Genomic DNA, 16,931 nt, shown 5'->3' on the forward strand with positions numbered 1-16,931 from the left:
CCTTTGGCAACCAAGCGAACCTTAAGATGATCCACCTATCCATTGGGGCACACTTTTGGAGTGAACACCCCACCGGCAACCAACGAGTCTTTCCTGGTGGTAGGGGCACCAAATCCCAAGTACCATTTGAGTGTAAGGCTTTAATCTCATTGAATATAGCTTGATGCCAATCTGGATGCGACAAGGCTTCACCTGTGATTTTAGAAACAGAAACAGAGGAAAGACTCGAAACAAAGGCACTAAAAGTAGGTGACAGACACTCATAGCACAAAAAATTATAAAGAGGGTGTGAATTATGAGTGGATTGTGTACCTTTGCGAGGAGCAACAGAAAGGCTAGTTGGCTCAAGATCCATGGTAGGAGGAACCATTGACGAAAAGTGTGAGTTAGGAGAGTCCTGTTTTGGAGGAATGTTGGCACCGATAGTAGGCAAAGGACGACGATGATATGTAAGAAGTGGAGGATCCGTGGAGTGTGGACCTAAAGATAGTAGTGGGGGGTCCACAGAGAAGGAGACATATGGACCCGAAGAGGGCAACGGAAGAAAAGAGAAAGGAATAGGCAATACCTGGTCAAGACTTTGTGAATCAGATTGAGCAATCGAGAAGAAAGACTGTTGTTCAAAGAAGGTGACACTAGCCGATATAAGATAGCAGGTTCAACTCAAAAGAGTAACACTTATAGCCTTTCTGCAACCGAGAGTAGCCTAGAAAGATACACTTGAGAGATTTGGCAGCAAGTTTATCTTGTCCAAGTGAAAAAGAATGCATAAAACAGATACATCCAAATACACAAAGGGGAACAAAATAAAGTGGTTGTGTAGGGAACAAAAGAGAATGAGGAATTTGGTCTTGTAACACAGAAGATGGCATGCAATTGATTAGATAACAAGCAATAAGAACAGCATCGCCCCAAAATTTGGTGGGAAGATTGGCATGTAAAAGTAGTGTTCGGGTAGTTTCAATGAGATGGTGATTTTTATGCTCAACAATACCATTTTGTTGAGGCGTGCAAGAACAAGAAGATTGATGTAAGATGCCATTAGCAGTCATGAAAGTAGTAAACTAAGAGGAAAAATACTCAGGGGCATTATCATTGCAGAAAGCACGTATAGAAATGCCAAATTGTGTTTTTATTTCAGCAATAAATGTTTCAAAGACAGAAAACAATTCAGACCAACTTTTCATGAGAAACAACCAAGTGCAACGAGAAAAGTCATCAATAAAAGTAACAAAATATGAAAAACCTAGAGTAGAGTTGACTTGACTGGGCCCCCATACATCAAAGTGCACACGGGAAAAGGGACTCGCAACCTTATTTGGACGCGACTAGGAAAAGAACTACGAGCGTGTTTACCACGCTGACATGACTCACAATTAAAAGTGAATAATGACAACAAACTAGGAACTAACTTCTTGAGTTTGGAGATGTTGGGATGATCGAAACGAGAGTGGAGGAGATCTAGGGAAGTCGCATTGGTGTAGGCTACTGGCGAACTAGACACAACAAGATGATAGTGGTCGGGTGACTCACACTCGATGCCAATCGTCCGCCTCGTACCTCGATCTTGCACACAAACAAAAGTAAAGGTAAAGGTCACTGAACAATCTAGTTCTCTAGTAAGTTGACTAACATAATGCAAATTAAAAGGACTACATGGGACATAAAGGACATAATTTAAAGGGAAAAAGGAGGTAGGAGAGGTTTTCCCTATCCCTTTAACAAGTGTTTTGGTGCCATCTGCAAGAGTGATGGTTGGTAAATGTTCAGAAAGTGTAAGGGTAGAGAAAAGATTCTTATTACCACACATGTGATTAGTGGCGCCAGAGTCCAAAATCCAAGGCCCAATAAAAGGGCATTGAGTAACACAAACCATGGGATGACCAGTAGATGGCTAAGATGCCTGGAACTTCAAGAAAGCCTCATAGTCAGTAGCTGGTAAGGTTACCATCAGAGGGCCCGATGCTGGACTAGGGGCACTCTGGGCAATATGAGCCGCTCGAGATGTCTGAGATGCAGGAGGGGCAGCTGGTCGACCATGCTTCTTCTAACACTTACCTTCCTCATGCCCCTTTTTTTTACAAAAGTTGCAGTGAGGGCAAGAGCAGCTACTGGATCAGCCTTGATTACAGCCGAAAGTCTGAGACACAAGAGTAGAGGCCTTGGGAGGGGTACCTGTAGAAGTACCAAAAGAGGAAGAACTGCCAGCCATATTGAGTAATCTTTTGTATGTATCTTTCATAGTAGGGTTAGTGGACCTAGTTAAGATATGATGGCAGACAGGCTCGAACTCAGGCTTGAGACCGGATAATGTAAGGACCATGAACAGTTTTTCCTGTTGAGAATCATGAGCGGCTTTGGAATCAGAGTATGGAAGAAGAGCTTCAAACTCCTGCATGAGAGAACGCATCTGGCCCAGATAGGATTCCATAGAGTGACCTTACTGGATGTTCTTGATAGTGTGGATAATTGTGTAGAGACGCTGAATGTTGTTGGTGTAACATTCAACGACTTCCGTCCAAACCTCATAACAGGTTTCAAACAGCCGAAAGAGCTGCAAAATAGAACGATCAATGGAATTCCACAAAATATTACACAACTGAGCATCAAGTTGTTCCCATCTAACTTTGTTGGCTGGATCGACATCCTCTGCCTTCGTGGTGAGATGGTCTGCTTATCCCTGTCCCTTGAACCACAACTTAATAGAGGCTGCCCATGAGAGATAGTTGGCAGACCCTCTCAACTTGTTAGAGGTGATAACAGGGGTCCCTATGTTGAAAAGGGCAAAGAGTTGAGAGGTAGCAAATGTTGAAACAAACTCGCAATGTATAGGAGTGATTTGACTGAGTTCAGACATGTCGAGGATTACAAATTAGATCTGAAATGGGATTGAAGGAGCAACAACAGAGGTGTGTGGCGAGCGGCGGCCGACGATTGTGGTTGGTGGCTGGCGGCGACGAAACCACCCGGATCTGGATGGACTTAGGGAGACGAGTCCAATGGTGGTGATGGCGTCACGATTGGAGCATCGAAGAGAGAGATCGGGGCAAAAACATCTCAACCAGCAAATATGTTTGGCGATGGCGGGAACAAGTGGGTGCGATGGCCCAAAAGTGTGTTCACACGTTGACAGTTCAGATCTGGAAAATTTGATCGGCGGTGCGTGGTAGCAGCGACAAAGACATGACACTGGGATTGGGTTGATCTGATGGAGGTGAGCACTATGGTGGCAGTGGTGCTAGCAAATGATGGCCGGACAATGGAGATTTGATCTTAACAAAGACGGTGAGGGAGAAAGAGAAGAAGTTTAGGGTTTGGAGAATGTTGGAAAAGGATACACAGCGGGCGACTTATGATTTTCTCACCGGTGGCTCTGATACCATGTGAGAATTTAGAGAGAGAGAGAGAGACGGTTTGAATAATGTCTCTATTTCATTACAAAACTAAGAGATGAAACACATACATATACAACAATCATGACATCATCATGACATAAGCCATGACATCATGCTAACTCATGACATAAGCCATGATATCATGCTAACTATCTCTATATACAACTGAACACGCTTCCTAATGTTCTTCATGTTCCTCATATGCTCAAATGCCTTAAAAGTTTAGGGTAGAAAGCGTTTCAAACTGCTGTCTACATCATCAATTTGTTACTAGCCTCTCCTCTAAAGTTTCACACTCCTTTTGAATTACTTTAGACCTTATTACCTGCTGCTGCAACCCTTTGGTTGTGCTTGTTTTCCTTACCTTAGACCTTATAACAAGCACAAATTCGATTTTTACTCTACCAAATGTGTGTTTCTTGAATATAGCCATACTCAAGCCAGTTACAAGTGTTTGCATTTATTAGGGAAAGTTTATGTTTCTAGGCATGTGCAGTTCAATCCCGATGAGTATCCATTTACCACTCTATTTTCATCCTCTTCTTCTTGCTCCTCTTTTAAACATCAGTCAGCTTCTGATGGTTTTCTACTTTGTTCTTTCAATCTCTTCCTTCATCTCCTTCCAATTCTTCTTCTCCTCGAGTAGCACAACCCTCCATGCCTGCCTTATCTACTTCGGTTTTCTGCTAGTTCTCCTTCTCTTTCTACTCGCTTGATTTCTACTCATGAATAACAATCAAATCAATCCCATTTACCTAAACCTAAACCTGCTCCAGCCCTTCTATTCACCCTATGCTTACCAGATCTAAGTCTAAGTAGCTTCTTATCACTTCCCCTCATGCTTTAGTGAGTACCCTAGAACCTAATTCAGTTCATGAGGCTCTCTTAGATTCTTGTTGGATTAAGGCTATGGAGGAGGAGTTTTTTGCTTTATAGCGTAATCAAACATGGGAACTTGTTCCCTTTTCTCATGATATGAATCTTATTGGCTGCAAATGGGTATTTAGAGTTAAGTGTAACTTTGATGGATTAGTTCTCAAGCATAAGGCTCGGTTAGTGGCTAAGGGGTTTCTTCAAACACCTGGGATTGATTATGCTGAGACTTTTAGCCCTATCATTAAGGCACCTACCATTTGGGTGTTGTTTTCCTTGGTCGTTACTTTTGGATGGGATATTCAACAAGTAGATGTTAACAATGGTTTCCTTAATGGTGATCTAATTGAGGAGGTTTTTATGTCATAGCCTGAAGGTTTTGTTAATTCTCAGTTTCCCTCTCATGTTTGTAAACTAAAAAAGTCTCTTTATGGTCTCAAACAAGCTCCTCGAGCTTGGTACACAAAATTGAGAGCTGCATTGCAAGCTTGGGGTTTTGCAAGGGAAGTTTCTGATACTTCTTTGTTCATTAAAAGGACATCTCTTTATGTGTTATCATCTTGGTGTATGTTGATGATATTCTTGTTACGGGCTCCAATTCTACAACCCTTCAGACTTGCATTAAGGATTTGGATACACATTTTGCTCTTAAAACTCAAAGTTCAATGAATTACTGCCTAGGGTTTGAGTTGAGGCACATAGAGATAATAATGGCATTTATCTCACTCAATCCAAATATACTTTAGACTTGTTGAAGAAGGCAGCTATGCAAGATTGTAAACCATGTGCCACACCTGTGAATTTGGGAGTTTCTTTGACTAATGAGGGTGATTCATTTTCTGATCCATCACTTTATAGGACTATCATTGGTTCTCTATAATACTCGACTGGACATTGCTTTTATGGTTTACAAGCTAAGTCGGTTTTTGTCTGCTCCAAAGATGCAACATTGGTTAGCCTGTAAAAGGCTGCTTTGATATCTTGAGGGAACAATCAGTTTGGGCCTCCTGTTTTCTCCTTCTCCTAGTGATTTATCCTTAACTATGTACACGGATGTGGATCATGTAGGCTGTAAAGTTACTAGGAGATCCACCAATGGGTTATGTGTGTTTCTTGGCAAGAATTTGATAGTTTGGGGCTCAAGGAAATAGTTTGTGGTAGCTAGATCGGTTGGAGAAGTTGAATATAGGGCTATTGCGCAGGGTGTTATAGAGGTTTTGTGGCTGAAGTCTCTGTTTTTTGAGTTGGGATACTCGTGTGTTAACACTCGAATTATATGGAGTGATAATCTAGCTGCCAAGAGCATAGTTGAAAATCCTATTTTTCACTCCTGTACAAAGCACATTGAGATTGATGTGCATTTTGTTCGAGAGAAGGTGAAGAATTGTGAAGTTGAAATTCGATATGTTCCTACTTCTCATATGACTTTTTCCCACTGCTCTTGTCTCTCCTATTTTTTGGTATTAAGGATTATGTTCTATCTCTAGGAGGGAACTCTGGAGCCATTCTCACCGTGTTTTGGCGAGTGAACATGACCATAAATTGTTGGAGTTGGGCTCCCAGCTTTGCTCTCATTTGCGCATTGTCCTCCTACATTTGAGACAGAGCACCATCGAACCTTCTCTCTAGCCCCCCTTTCGAATTCTCCATCTTGCGATCCATTGCTATGATCACCTAGTGATTGCGTTCTGAACCTAGCTCTAGTTGATCTACACGATTCTGGAATTCGGTCACTGTCGAGCTGAACTGCTACAGCTATGACTCAAAATTCTTCATGCGGGTACCTTCCGCCATAGAAGAATTCTCTACTAACTCCAGCTAAGACCGCAGCTCTGATACCAAATTGTCACAGCGAGTGACAAAGGCTAACTTACTTAGTGTTGATCAGTGAATAACAGTAGAAGAAAGAAGAATTAGGCAAAACAGAGGGAAGAAGGATCAAAGAGAAACAGAGAGATAGAAAAAGGGATAGAGAGATATTAGGTTTCAATGATAATTCTTGATATTCTTCCTAGAAGGTCTAGGAGGGATATATCCTAGCATGGGAGCTGCCATAGCAGATTCCCTCTTACAAGTGGTTATAACAACCGGTTTGTCCTATTCTAGTCCATACACGTGGGCTCTCCCTAGAATATTCTCCTAGTAACAAACTATTACAGCTGGAAATTAAAGCAACAACCACAATAAGCAATAACAGAAATAAAGGAATAACAATTACAGCATTTAAGGAAAAAATTAAAAATAACAGGAAGTAAGTTGCCGCGTGTGACAAATGCATGCACCAATATTACACCAATAATACACCAACTGAATAAAGGGAGAGGAGACAGCAACAAGAAATAGTGTCTCCTGCAAAATCAACACTCATACTGTAAATTTAGGAAGCCGGATTTTGTAGACATCCACAAGCTCCATCATCAGATCAAATAAGTTTGAGAAAGCACTGTCCAACACCATTCCAGCTATAGAAGGATCTTCCCCCCCATAAAGAAGGCTGCATTACAACAAACAAAATCACAGCATCATATATATATATATCAAAGAGTTTAATAGGTTATTGTATTACACAAATCATTAGATACTAATGTTAGAACTGAATGAAGTTCAAATTCAATGGACAGCACTTGTTTTCAACATTATTGGTCTCTCAAATTTAAACTATAGTTTCAAGCAGACTGCCTTCTCAGTACGTGCATCATTCCAAGAAAGAAGTTGGCATTTCTAACAATGGCACTTTATTTCTTGTTAGCCAAAAAAACTAGTACACTCGAGCTACACTAAAGTGTTGACTCTTGCTTTCACTTTTCATCTTTAATTCATCCAAATTCTTTTTTGATTAATAAAGCATATGGCATGGAAATGGCACCAAAAGGGGGAATAAGCATAATAAAGGTGACACAAGTTACCAAAGAACTATACAAAAGAATCAAGAGAAAATGGAGTGTCTATCCTGAGCCAAAAATAGAAGACCAAACATAAAACTCCTTCAATGCCTACCAATACTTGACAATTGAAATGCTCTAAGAAGTTGCAAATCTTAAAGGACCAGAAAAAGTCTCTTTAAGCAAACTGTGGTAACGCCAGTTATCATGCCAAAACCCAATCCTTCTACCATTACACACCTTGGAAGAAGTAAGCCTCTGGGTTCTACTTCTTCAGGTTTACCTCTAATAGTTTCAATTTTGGCTAGACAATAATTGGGGCTGCTCGCCACCATACACCTTTCTCATTAACCTTAACCACCTTAACAAACCCTCCTTCCATAACCATATGTTCTCAAACATGAAAAGGCTCGACCTGGCAAAACAAACCATCACATTTGGAAACTGCCACATAATCCAAGGTTAGGCAAGAAAGACCAGGTTGAATAACATCTTAAAACTGCCCTTTTTCCTATGGGGAGATACAAATCTTCTATTTTGGTTTCTTACAAACAAACTGAGCAATGCAGGACAAATTTCTTTATTTACTAATGTCTTTATGTTATTTTTATTGATTCATGCAGTCAAACTCACATACTAGGATAAAGGCTTGGTATGTTGTTGTTTATCGTTTAGTTATGATTAGTATTTAAGTTGTCAGGTTTTGGAAACTTTGTCAGGTTTATTAGCTTTAATAAGTAGTCATGTGACTAGCATTAGACTTTTAAAATAGATGATGGCTAAGATTACAAGGATTCCACTCTGAGCAACAACTAGGATTTAATTATTGCTGTAACCCTAGTAAAGTAGCTTTCTAATACACTTTACAGGCAACCATTTTATGATAATCCAAAGAATTTTTTAGGTTTTGTTAAACCCTGATTTCAAGATCTTCGTTACAGATTTGAGTTCTCCATTGAGTTGACAGTTGGATTTATAGGTGTGGAAGGGTCTATTCTAGCCATTTTCTTCTTTTGGTTAAGAGGGGGCTCTTCCTTTTCTCTCAACTCTTTTGTGTAGTTCAAAGATGATCTACACCTATATATAGAAAGACTTAATTCTTTGTACAGGGGGTTCTTTTGTATGGTTTTATTTATCATAAAGGCATGACGAACCTGCATTGCACATTGCTATTCTTCTGAAAGTTTGATAGTGTCATTATAAAGAAATGCAAAGAATGATAATCTCACTCGCGACCAAGAACAATTTCCTAGCCCCAAACCTTGCTAACCTCAAGAAAGGATGAAATTCTCAAGAACAGCAGGCACCTCTTACCAAATTCCTACCATTTCTGGAATATAAATCAGCCTGGTAGAGTATCTTGTGGCCACCAAAGACACTCAAAAACTCCATTCCCCGACTGAAAGGCACCAAACCACCACCTTTCTGGATTCTCAATAAACCTCATCCTAGTCTCCTACACCAACAATATATCAAGCCTTAATCCCACTAGATATTAGCTAGATGGATTCTAGCTTGCCAATCATCTCTATCTATGGTCATACCTTCTATAAGGCTGTCATGCACATGCCTAAGAGTCTCTCAACAAATTTTTCTTGGTCTTCCTCTTACCACTTGTGTAACATCTCATGTTATAGTGTATTTTTTTTTTTAAGACATTAATAGAAAGCAAAATTCATATCTTGCAGGTTATTGATGACTTTTGGGAGACGTTATTGATTAGATTAAGTATTTAATCAACAACGAAGGCTATGGAATTTAAATTGAGTAAGATGATGGATTGGGTAATTCAACTTGGCACACAGGTTATGTTAGCAATTTAATTGGGAGCTCATAGGTTTGTTTCACTTGAAAGATGGTTTACCCAAATGAACACCGTTAGATTCCATTGACAGAACAGAATACTGAAAAATAATGGTGTAGTTTGTATTTATCAAGGATGAGTAGGTAAATGCCTATGGATTATTTAGGTATAATTACTTGAATGACCATAGAACATTGTGTTGATCCAAATGGATATTAGGATCAAAATTACTAAGAAAGTAATAAAATAATAAGTAAATGAAATTATACAATGGCAGAAAATTATTTAATCAATGCAAGTGGCCATGTGTTGGTTAGTTAGGCATTTAAATAGATTAGTTTTTGTATGTAAGTGGCCAAATGCTTTGATATCTGCAATTATGGATATATAGAGCATGCAGAAGATGTTAAACTCTTGGGTTAATTGGAGGATGACTCATCAACTTAGTAGTCAAGTGTTGATTTATCCTTTAATCTCATGAAACAAGGTCATGAGGTGTCAAATTTGGGGTGCAGTATCCAACTTCTCAAGAGTTAGTGAATCAACTGAGCGCTTCATAAGTAATAAAAGGAGAAGAAAATTCTGGGTGCAAGGGTTCTAGCTATTTGGTGCATTAGTAATTTAGTAAAGAAAAATTGAGGGCAGGCTAGCAAATGAGAGAGAAAGAAACAGAGAAAGAAAGTTGTTCTTCATTAGTTGCACAATCTGAAAAATGGAAAGGTGAGGTTTTCATTTTTGTGCAGATTTTTACAAGTCAGCTTATCAACAACCAAGAGTGAGAATATAAAGAGAAATTATGGAAAGATGATTCACCCCTTAAGGATGTAAAAATGATAGTTTTGTAAGAGAAATACAAGTTGATACCACCGGTAGAAAAGAAAACTAGAACCTTCGGATATTGCAGAATTGAACCAGCAGCTAGAGGAGGTATAACTATGGTTGAAGGGAAAAAAATAACAATTGAGGAAAATTCAGCAAATTTCTTCAGCAGTTGGCAGAATACTTTATGAGTCAGCAAAGAATATAAAAGAGTGAAGAAAAAGAGAAGTTAGTAAAAGAGAAGAGTAAAATAGTAAAGAACGAAGAGAATGAAGAGAAGAAGTGAAAACAAGATAGAAAGTTGGGAGTTCAGAAACTAGAAAAGAAGAATTCCTGCAACTGTGGGAATTTTACATTCAGCTTGAAGAGAAAACAGAGAATCAAGTGGGGTGCTTTGTACTAATATACAAAAATGAAGTGAAGTCATGCAATTGAGGGAGCTCTTGGCTAAGTAAACCAGTTAATAAGAAAAACAAGGAGAAAGTTGTTACATGTCAAGGTCTTGGCCAAGGGATAGTGAGGAATCGAGTGTGATGGAAGGAAAGGCCAGGTCCAAGGTTTCTTCTTCAAGTTATTTCGAGGTATGGGGTATGAGTACTCTTTTACTTGCATGCATTCTTGACATGAAAAATTAGATAGCAAACATTTTGAATATGTTAAATGGCTATGCATGTGCTAGATGGAATTTTCTTTGGGAAACATGTTAGCTTGCAATGTAATGTGGTTTGTTACATTTTGTTTAAATTTTATTCATGCCATTCTCTAGTATGCAAGTTGCTTTAGAACTGTACAGTTCACCTCAAAATGTCTTTTCTTGTATCAAATGTGTGTAGATGTAGCAGATTCATCAAGGGGTATGGGAAAGGTTTGAGGGGTAAAAGGAACCAGCTGCGAGCATGTTAAAAAGCCTGCAATTAGTTGTATTTTGGTGATGTATTATGTGATCATATATCTTTTCGTAAAGAATTCATATCTTGGTTTTTTTAAGAACTAATATATGTAAATGAGTGATGGTTCATATTTTCTTTAGGTAACGGTCCTATGTGCATAGCTCACTTAAAAAAAAAAAAAATTCATGAGCCATAGCATGATAAAGGAATTAAAGGTGAGGCTAACTAGATATAAATAGGTTCTAATTAACCAAGCCAAGTGGTGAGTGTCTCTAGATGAGCTAAAACGGGAAATCATTAACTTTTTTTTTTGAAGAAATTGCTAAATGATGAATTGTTACAAATGATTTGTGAAAATTTTACTTTTCCCTAGTGCCAGGTCTTCAGATCTGACAAGATCAACTCTTTGCTATTTGAGAGAATTAGGGCAGAACTTAGGGAGGAATTTGAGAATGAGTTGGAGAAGGAGAAGAAAAACAGAAGTAGGCAAGAAAGAAAGCAAGATCGAGAGAGAGAAATTGAGAGAAGGAGACAGAAAACTCTGGAAAAATGCTTCAATACCTTTTATTCAGCTGGATTAGGTTTTCATCCTTATCCAGGCTGTTTAGTTTGATGCCAATAAGGCTGCCAATACAAAGGTACAACCTTGAACAGCCTGTTACAGCACAACTGCTATAACTACCATGCCAAAATACCAAGAAACCCTTATACAAATTTTAGGTTCCTGACAATCCCCCCCCCCCCCCAGGAAACTGAGTAAGCAAATCGGTAAATACTCCCCAAGTATTGTTATCAGGATGGCAGTTAGACCACTGAAAAAAAAAAAAAAACTGTGTTAAGGGAGACTCATGCCTGTAAATGGCCCTTTTGTCCACAATGAAGGCCAGTTCCACTGTAAGAGGAGCATCACGAACAAATGATGGCAAAGAAAGGACTAACTGGCTGTGCACCCACTGATTTTTGAAGCAGTGAAACATGGAATACGTACAGTTCCGAACTTAGAATTTAGGACTTAGTCTGGAAACCTGCCCATTAGAAAGAGCCTGTTGATGGGAGTGTTTCAACTTAAGATAAATCATATCTCCCACCGCGAACTCCCTTTCACTTCGTCTTGAGTCAGCAAACTGCTTTATCCTATTTTGAGCAGTTGCTAATTCCTTTCGTATCACCTGTGATACTTCCTGTTGCTGCTGTAAATAAGTATCAACAGCAGCTAATGATGTAGATTCCAAAGTGGCAGGTAAAAGAGGAGGCTTATAACCATATAAAGCTCCAAAAAGGGACATTTTAATGGAACTGTCATAGCAAGAATTGTACCACCACTGCATAAAAAGAAAGCCATTTGTACCAAACCAATGGCGGTAGAAAACAGAAACAACAAAGATAAGTCTCCAAACATTGGTTGACCCTTTCCGTTTGGCCATTTGATTCCAAGTGAAAGGCAATGGACATAAGCAACCAAGTGCCCAAAGATATAAAAAATTTCTGCCACAGTAGGCTTGTAAAAACCTTATCCCTCTCAGAAACTATGGATTGTGGAATTCCGTGTAACTTGACAATATGATCTAAGAATATCCGGGCCACTTCTTGAGCTGTAAAAGGGTGTGAGAGACATAGAAAATGGGCAAATTTAGTGAATTGATCCACCATCACCAAAATACAGTCTTTCCCCTCTGATTTAGGCAATCCCTCCACAAAATCCATGGATACACTTGTCCAAGCCTGCATAGGCATTGCCAATGGCTGTAATAAACCAGGAGCTGCCACTGTTTCATTCTTACAGCATTGGCAAACATCACAAGCCATCACAAAATCTATCAGATTTTTCTTTTGATGTGGCCAATAAAATAACTGTTTCACCTTATGGTATGTGTTCCAAATACCTAAATGTCCTCCCAAAGGTGATCCATGCAAAGATTGCAAGATTTTTATCTTGAGTTGATCACAATCTCCTATCATCAATCTGCAATGGAACTGAATTAATCCATTAACCATTGTATAACCTGGTCTACTAGAAGAATCAATAGTCAATCACTCCAGCAATTCCTTTGAAAATCAGCTAACTCATAGCTAGCTGTCACCTCCTGCAACCAATCAGGAACAATGGAAGTACAGGCTGTAGGCTGTAGTAGTCCCTTCTTCAAAACATCGAGGCAAGGCATTAGCAGCTAAGGGGCTATTCTCTTCGTGTTTCAATTTTTAGTTTTGAATTCATTTTCATTTTAGTGTCTTGAGTGTTTGTTTTCAGATTGCTTAAAATGCATTCTTTTTGTCTGTAGCATTTTCCGTGTTTTGAAAATTTTGAGCATATTTGTGATAAAAACAACGAAAATGATTTTTTGTTGTTTTGAGTTTTCTTTACAAAATCTTTCCTTGTTTTTGAAAATATAAAAATAAACACATTTTTACTATTTTGGAAAACTGAAAACGGCCTAAAAACAGTAAGAAGAATAGGGCCTAAGTTTTCCTTTCCTTTTCTACATTGGATAGTATAATCAAGGCCCAACAACTTAGTCATCCCCTTCTTTGTAGTTGGGTATGCAGTTTCTACTGTAGCCTGTAATAAGTATTTTAAGCTCTCATGGTCAATTCATATATAAACTGACTACCTTCCAAATAATGCCTCCATTTATCCACAACTATTAAAACAAGCAACAATTCCTTGTCATAAATGCTTAACCACAGATGTTTAGGAGCTAAAGCTTGGCTTATAAAGGCTAATGGTCGTCCTTCCTACATAAGTACAACCCCAGCTCCCAAATTACTTGCACCAGCCTCCAGCACAAGAGGCTTATTAAAATCTAGTAAAGCTAAAACTGGAGCTTCACTCATGGCCGTTTTCAATTTAACAAAAGCTTCTTCAGCCTGAGGATTCCAATTAAAATTATCATTCTTCAACAGTTTCGTCAAAGACTTACTTAACACCATAATTTCTAACAAATCTCCTATAGTATCCAATCAGCCCCCAAAATCCCTTCACAGCCTTTACATTGGTATTTGGTAGGTCTCGGCCAAAAAAGCATTGCAACCACCTTCTTAGGGTCAATGGTTACCCCAATAACAGAAATGATATGCCCCAAATATTCCACTTGCCTTTGAGCAAAAGCACACTTTGACTTCTTCACATACAATTGGTTAAGTCTAAGGACCTCAAATGTAGTTTTTAGGTGGTTAAGTTACTGAACAAAGGAAGGGCTATATACAAGAATATCATCAAAGAATACTAATATGAAATCCTGTAAATAGGGCTCAAAAATTCGGTTCATGAGGGCTTGAAAAGTGGCATTAGTTAGCGCAAAAGGCATAACTTTAAACTCAAAATGTCCTTGGTGAGTATGAAAGGCTGATTTAGGAATGTCTTCCGGTCTTATCTGATTTGATGATAACCAAATCTTAGGTTAAGTTTGATAAAAAATAGTAGCATGTTTGAGTTCATCCAAAAGGTCCTCAATAATAGGAGTGGGAAACTTGCCTTTGATTGTTACAGCATTTAATTGATGATAAACAATACAAAATTGCCAAGAGCCATCTTTTTTCTTGACAAGTAACATTGCTGAGTTTGCCTCGAGTTTGAGCGATAGGAGATCAGTGAAGTCTTGGTGATCTATCGGCTGGAATATTTAGAACATTTAGGCTTTAATTTCAAAGTGTAATTTTTCTTAGTTTTTGGGGTCTAATTGTAATATCTCCAATGTTGGTCAGTTTCATTGAGGTGTCCGCCCTTTCTATAAATAAGAGGGCAAGGGGCAGTCGATAGGATCAAGATTAATTGGTGAGTTCCTAGTTTTCATTTGTGATCGAGTGTTGTGTTGTTCTTGAGAAAAGAGAGGCTAAGTGATAAGAATTTAGTTTTTGTGTATTCTTGAGAGAACGAGGGTTTTGTACTCGGGGATATAGATGAAGGAGAGGGCTTGATGTACTGATCAATTTCCTACTGAATAAAAGACTGCTTTGTGGGTGTTGGACTGCCGGATGTAGGTTTGTCTAAGGGCATTCCGAACTAGGATAATCTCGATCTCTTTGTGTGGTTTGATCTTTTTAATTTACTGTTCTTGCATATTCTTCTGTTATAACTGATTGTTCTTATTGTCTTTGTGATTCCGTGAGTGTGTAAAGATTTGATAGGAGTATTCTTTTCGTGTATTCCTAATTCGTAAGTCTTAACAACAACAATCTGGTATCAGAGCCTCCCTTCGAACCAAGATAAGCTTTCTTGCTACTTTTTCTTGATAGTCTCTTGTTGATTCTTTGAGTCATTGGTTTTGATTATGGCTGCAACAAGATCAATATAGAGAAATTCATTGGACAAAATGATTTCGGCCTTTGGAGGATGAAAATGAAAGCACTTCTAGGGAACTTAGGATTGAAAGGGGCACTAGAAGAAGAAAAGAAATTGCTCGAATCTAGCAATGTTGAACATAAACAAGAATTAAGTAAACAGAGGGAAGAAATATATGAAAAAGCCTATAATACTTTGATTCTTAGTCTCAATGATAAGGTCTTTCGGGAGGTCTCTAAGATGACCACCACATTATCCCTATGGAATAGGCTAGAGACCCTATACTTGACCAAGACCCTTTCCGCCTGATTGTTCTTAAAACCAAATTTTTCTCATTTAGAATGGGAGAAGGCCAGAAGCTACAAGACCATATAAATGACTTTACAAAGCTTTGTCTAGACCTTGAAAATATTAATATAAAATATGACGATGAGGATAAGGCTCTCGTCCTTTTACATTCTTTACCTAAATCTTATGAGACTTTATATTAAAACATGGAGGAGAAAACTTGTCTCTAGATGATGTTATTGGAGCTTTAAACTCCAATAAAAGGTAGAAGTCAAGAATTCTATAGGAGATGCTCTTACAACTAGGTCAAGGCCGGAAAAGAGGGATCAAAGAACTAAGGGTAGGTCTAGATCAAAGCCTAAAAATGGTAGGAGACTCGTAAGATATTTCTCATATCATGAAGAAGGTCACATTAAAAGAAATTGCCCAAAGAAAAAGTGGGAATTTCAGAATAAGGGTAATGTAGAAATCTCATCCTCAATCTGTGAGTTTGAGTATGACAGTGCATATGTACTTCTTGTGTCAAATACTGAGGATAGGCAGGCCTTGGTATTAGATTCTGGTTGTTCATTTCACATGACACCTCATAGGGATTGGTTCCTAAGTTTTAGGGACATAGATGGGGGTAAAGTGCTTCTAGGAAACAACCAGGAATGTAAAATCAAAGGGATTGGGGATTTCAAAATCAAAATGCAAGATGGAATAATTAGGACACTGTCTGCTGTTAGATATGTGCCAGACTTGAAGAGAAATCTGATATCCCTTGGAGAACTAGACAAAAATGGCTACTCTTATAGAGGAGTTGGTGGAGTCCTTAAGGTAGCAAAGGGGTCCCCCATATGTATGAAGGCTATCCTTCAAAATGGCATATATATGCTGCAAGTATCCATAGTGGGTGGAGAGTCAGCATTAGGAGAGGGAAAATCCTATGAGCAGTCCAGGTTATGGCACTATAGGATGGCTCACATTAGTGAACAAGGGCTTAAGGAATTGGCTAGGCAAGGGATTGTGAGTGCTGGAAAGGTAATAGCTATAAACAAATGTGAAACATGCATATTTGAGAAATCTGCAAAGGTTAAATTTCCTAAGAAGGCTATTCACTCCACTAAGGCCCCTCTAGAATACATTCATTCTGATCTTTGGGACCCTTCCCAAACCTTATCTCATGGTGGAGCTAGGTATTTCCTATCCATAATTGATGATTACTTTAGAATGGTTTGAGTTTATGTTTTAAGATCAAAACACAAAACTTTTGAAACTTTCAAAACCTGAAAAACTATGATAGAAAATCAGAAAGGAAGCAAAATTAAGATCAGTAGGACTGATAATGGATTGGAATTTTGCAACAAGGAATTTGCCCACCTATATAATCAAGATGGTATCCTTAGACACCTATTGGTTCCAAGAAATCCCAAGCAAAACAGTCTAGCCGAGAGGATGAATAGAACTCTCTTAGAGAGAGTCAGGTGCATGATTATTCATGCTAGGCTTTCCAAATCTTTTTGGGGAGATGCCATATCTACGGCAACCTATGTTATTAACTGGTCACCATCCGCAACCATAGGGTTTAAAACCCCCCACGAAATGTGGACTGGTCACAAGCCTATTGTAGAGCATATTAGGGTATTTGGGTGTATAGCCTATGCTCATTTTAAGCAAGGCAAGCTGGACCCTAGAGCAATTAGGTACTTGTTTATAGGA

General features: G+C 38.6%; 1 protein-coding gene across 1 annotated transcript in view; it reads right to left on the reverse strand.

Annotated features, from left to right (window-relative positions):
• The window catches only part of LOC127808674 (uncharacterized), a 39,208-nt gene that overhangs the window by 7,174 nt on the left and 15,103 nt on the right, over positions 1-16,931 (reverse strand). The window contains exon 7 of the mRNA XM_052347240.1: positions 6,639-6,762. Coding sequence (XP_052203200.1) covers positions 6,639-6,762 — 124 coding nt within the window. The remainder of the gene's footprint in view (positions 1-6,638; positions 6,763-16,931) is intronic.

Source organism: Diospyros lotus, chromosome 8 (genome assembly GCF_014633365.1).
Source record: "Diospyros lotus cultivar Yz01 chromosome 8, ASM1463336v1, whole genome shotgun sequence".
NCBI classification, from domain to species: Eukaryota; Viridiplantae; Streptophyta; class Magnoliopsida; order Ericales; family Ebenaceae; genus Diospyros; species Diospyros lotus.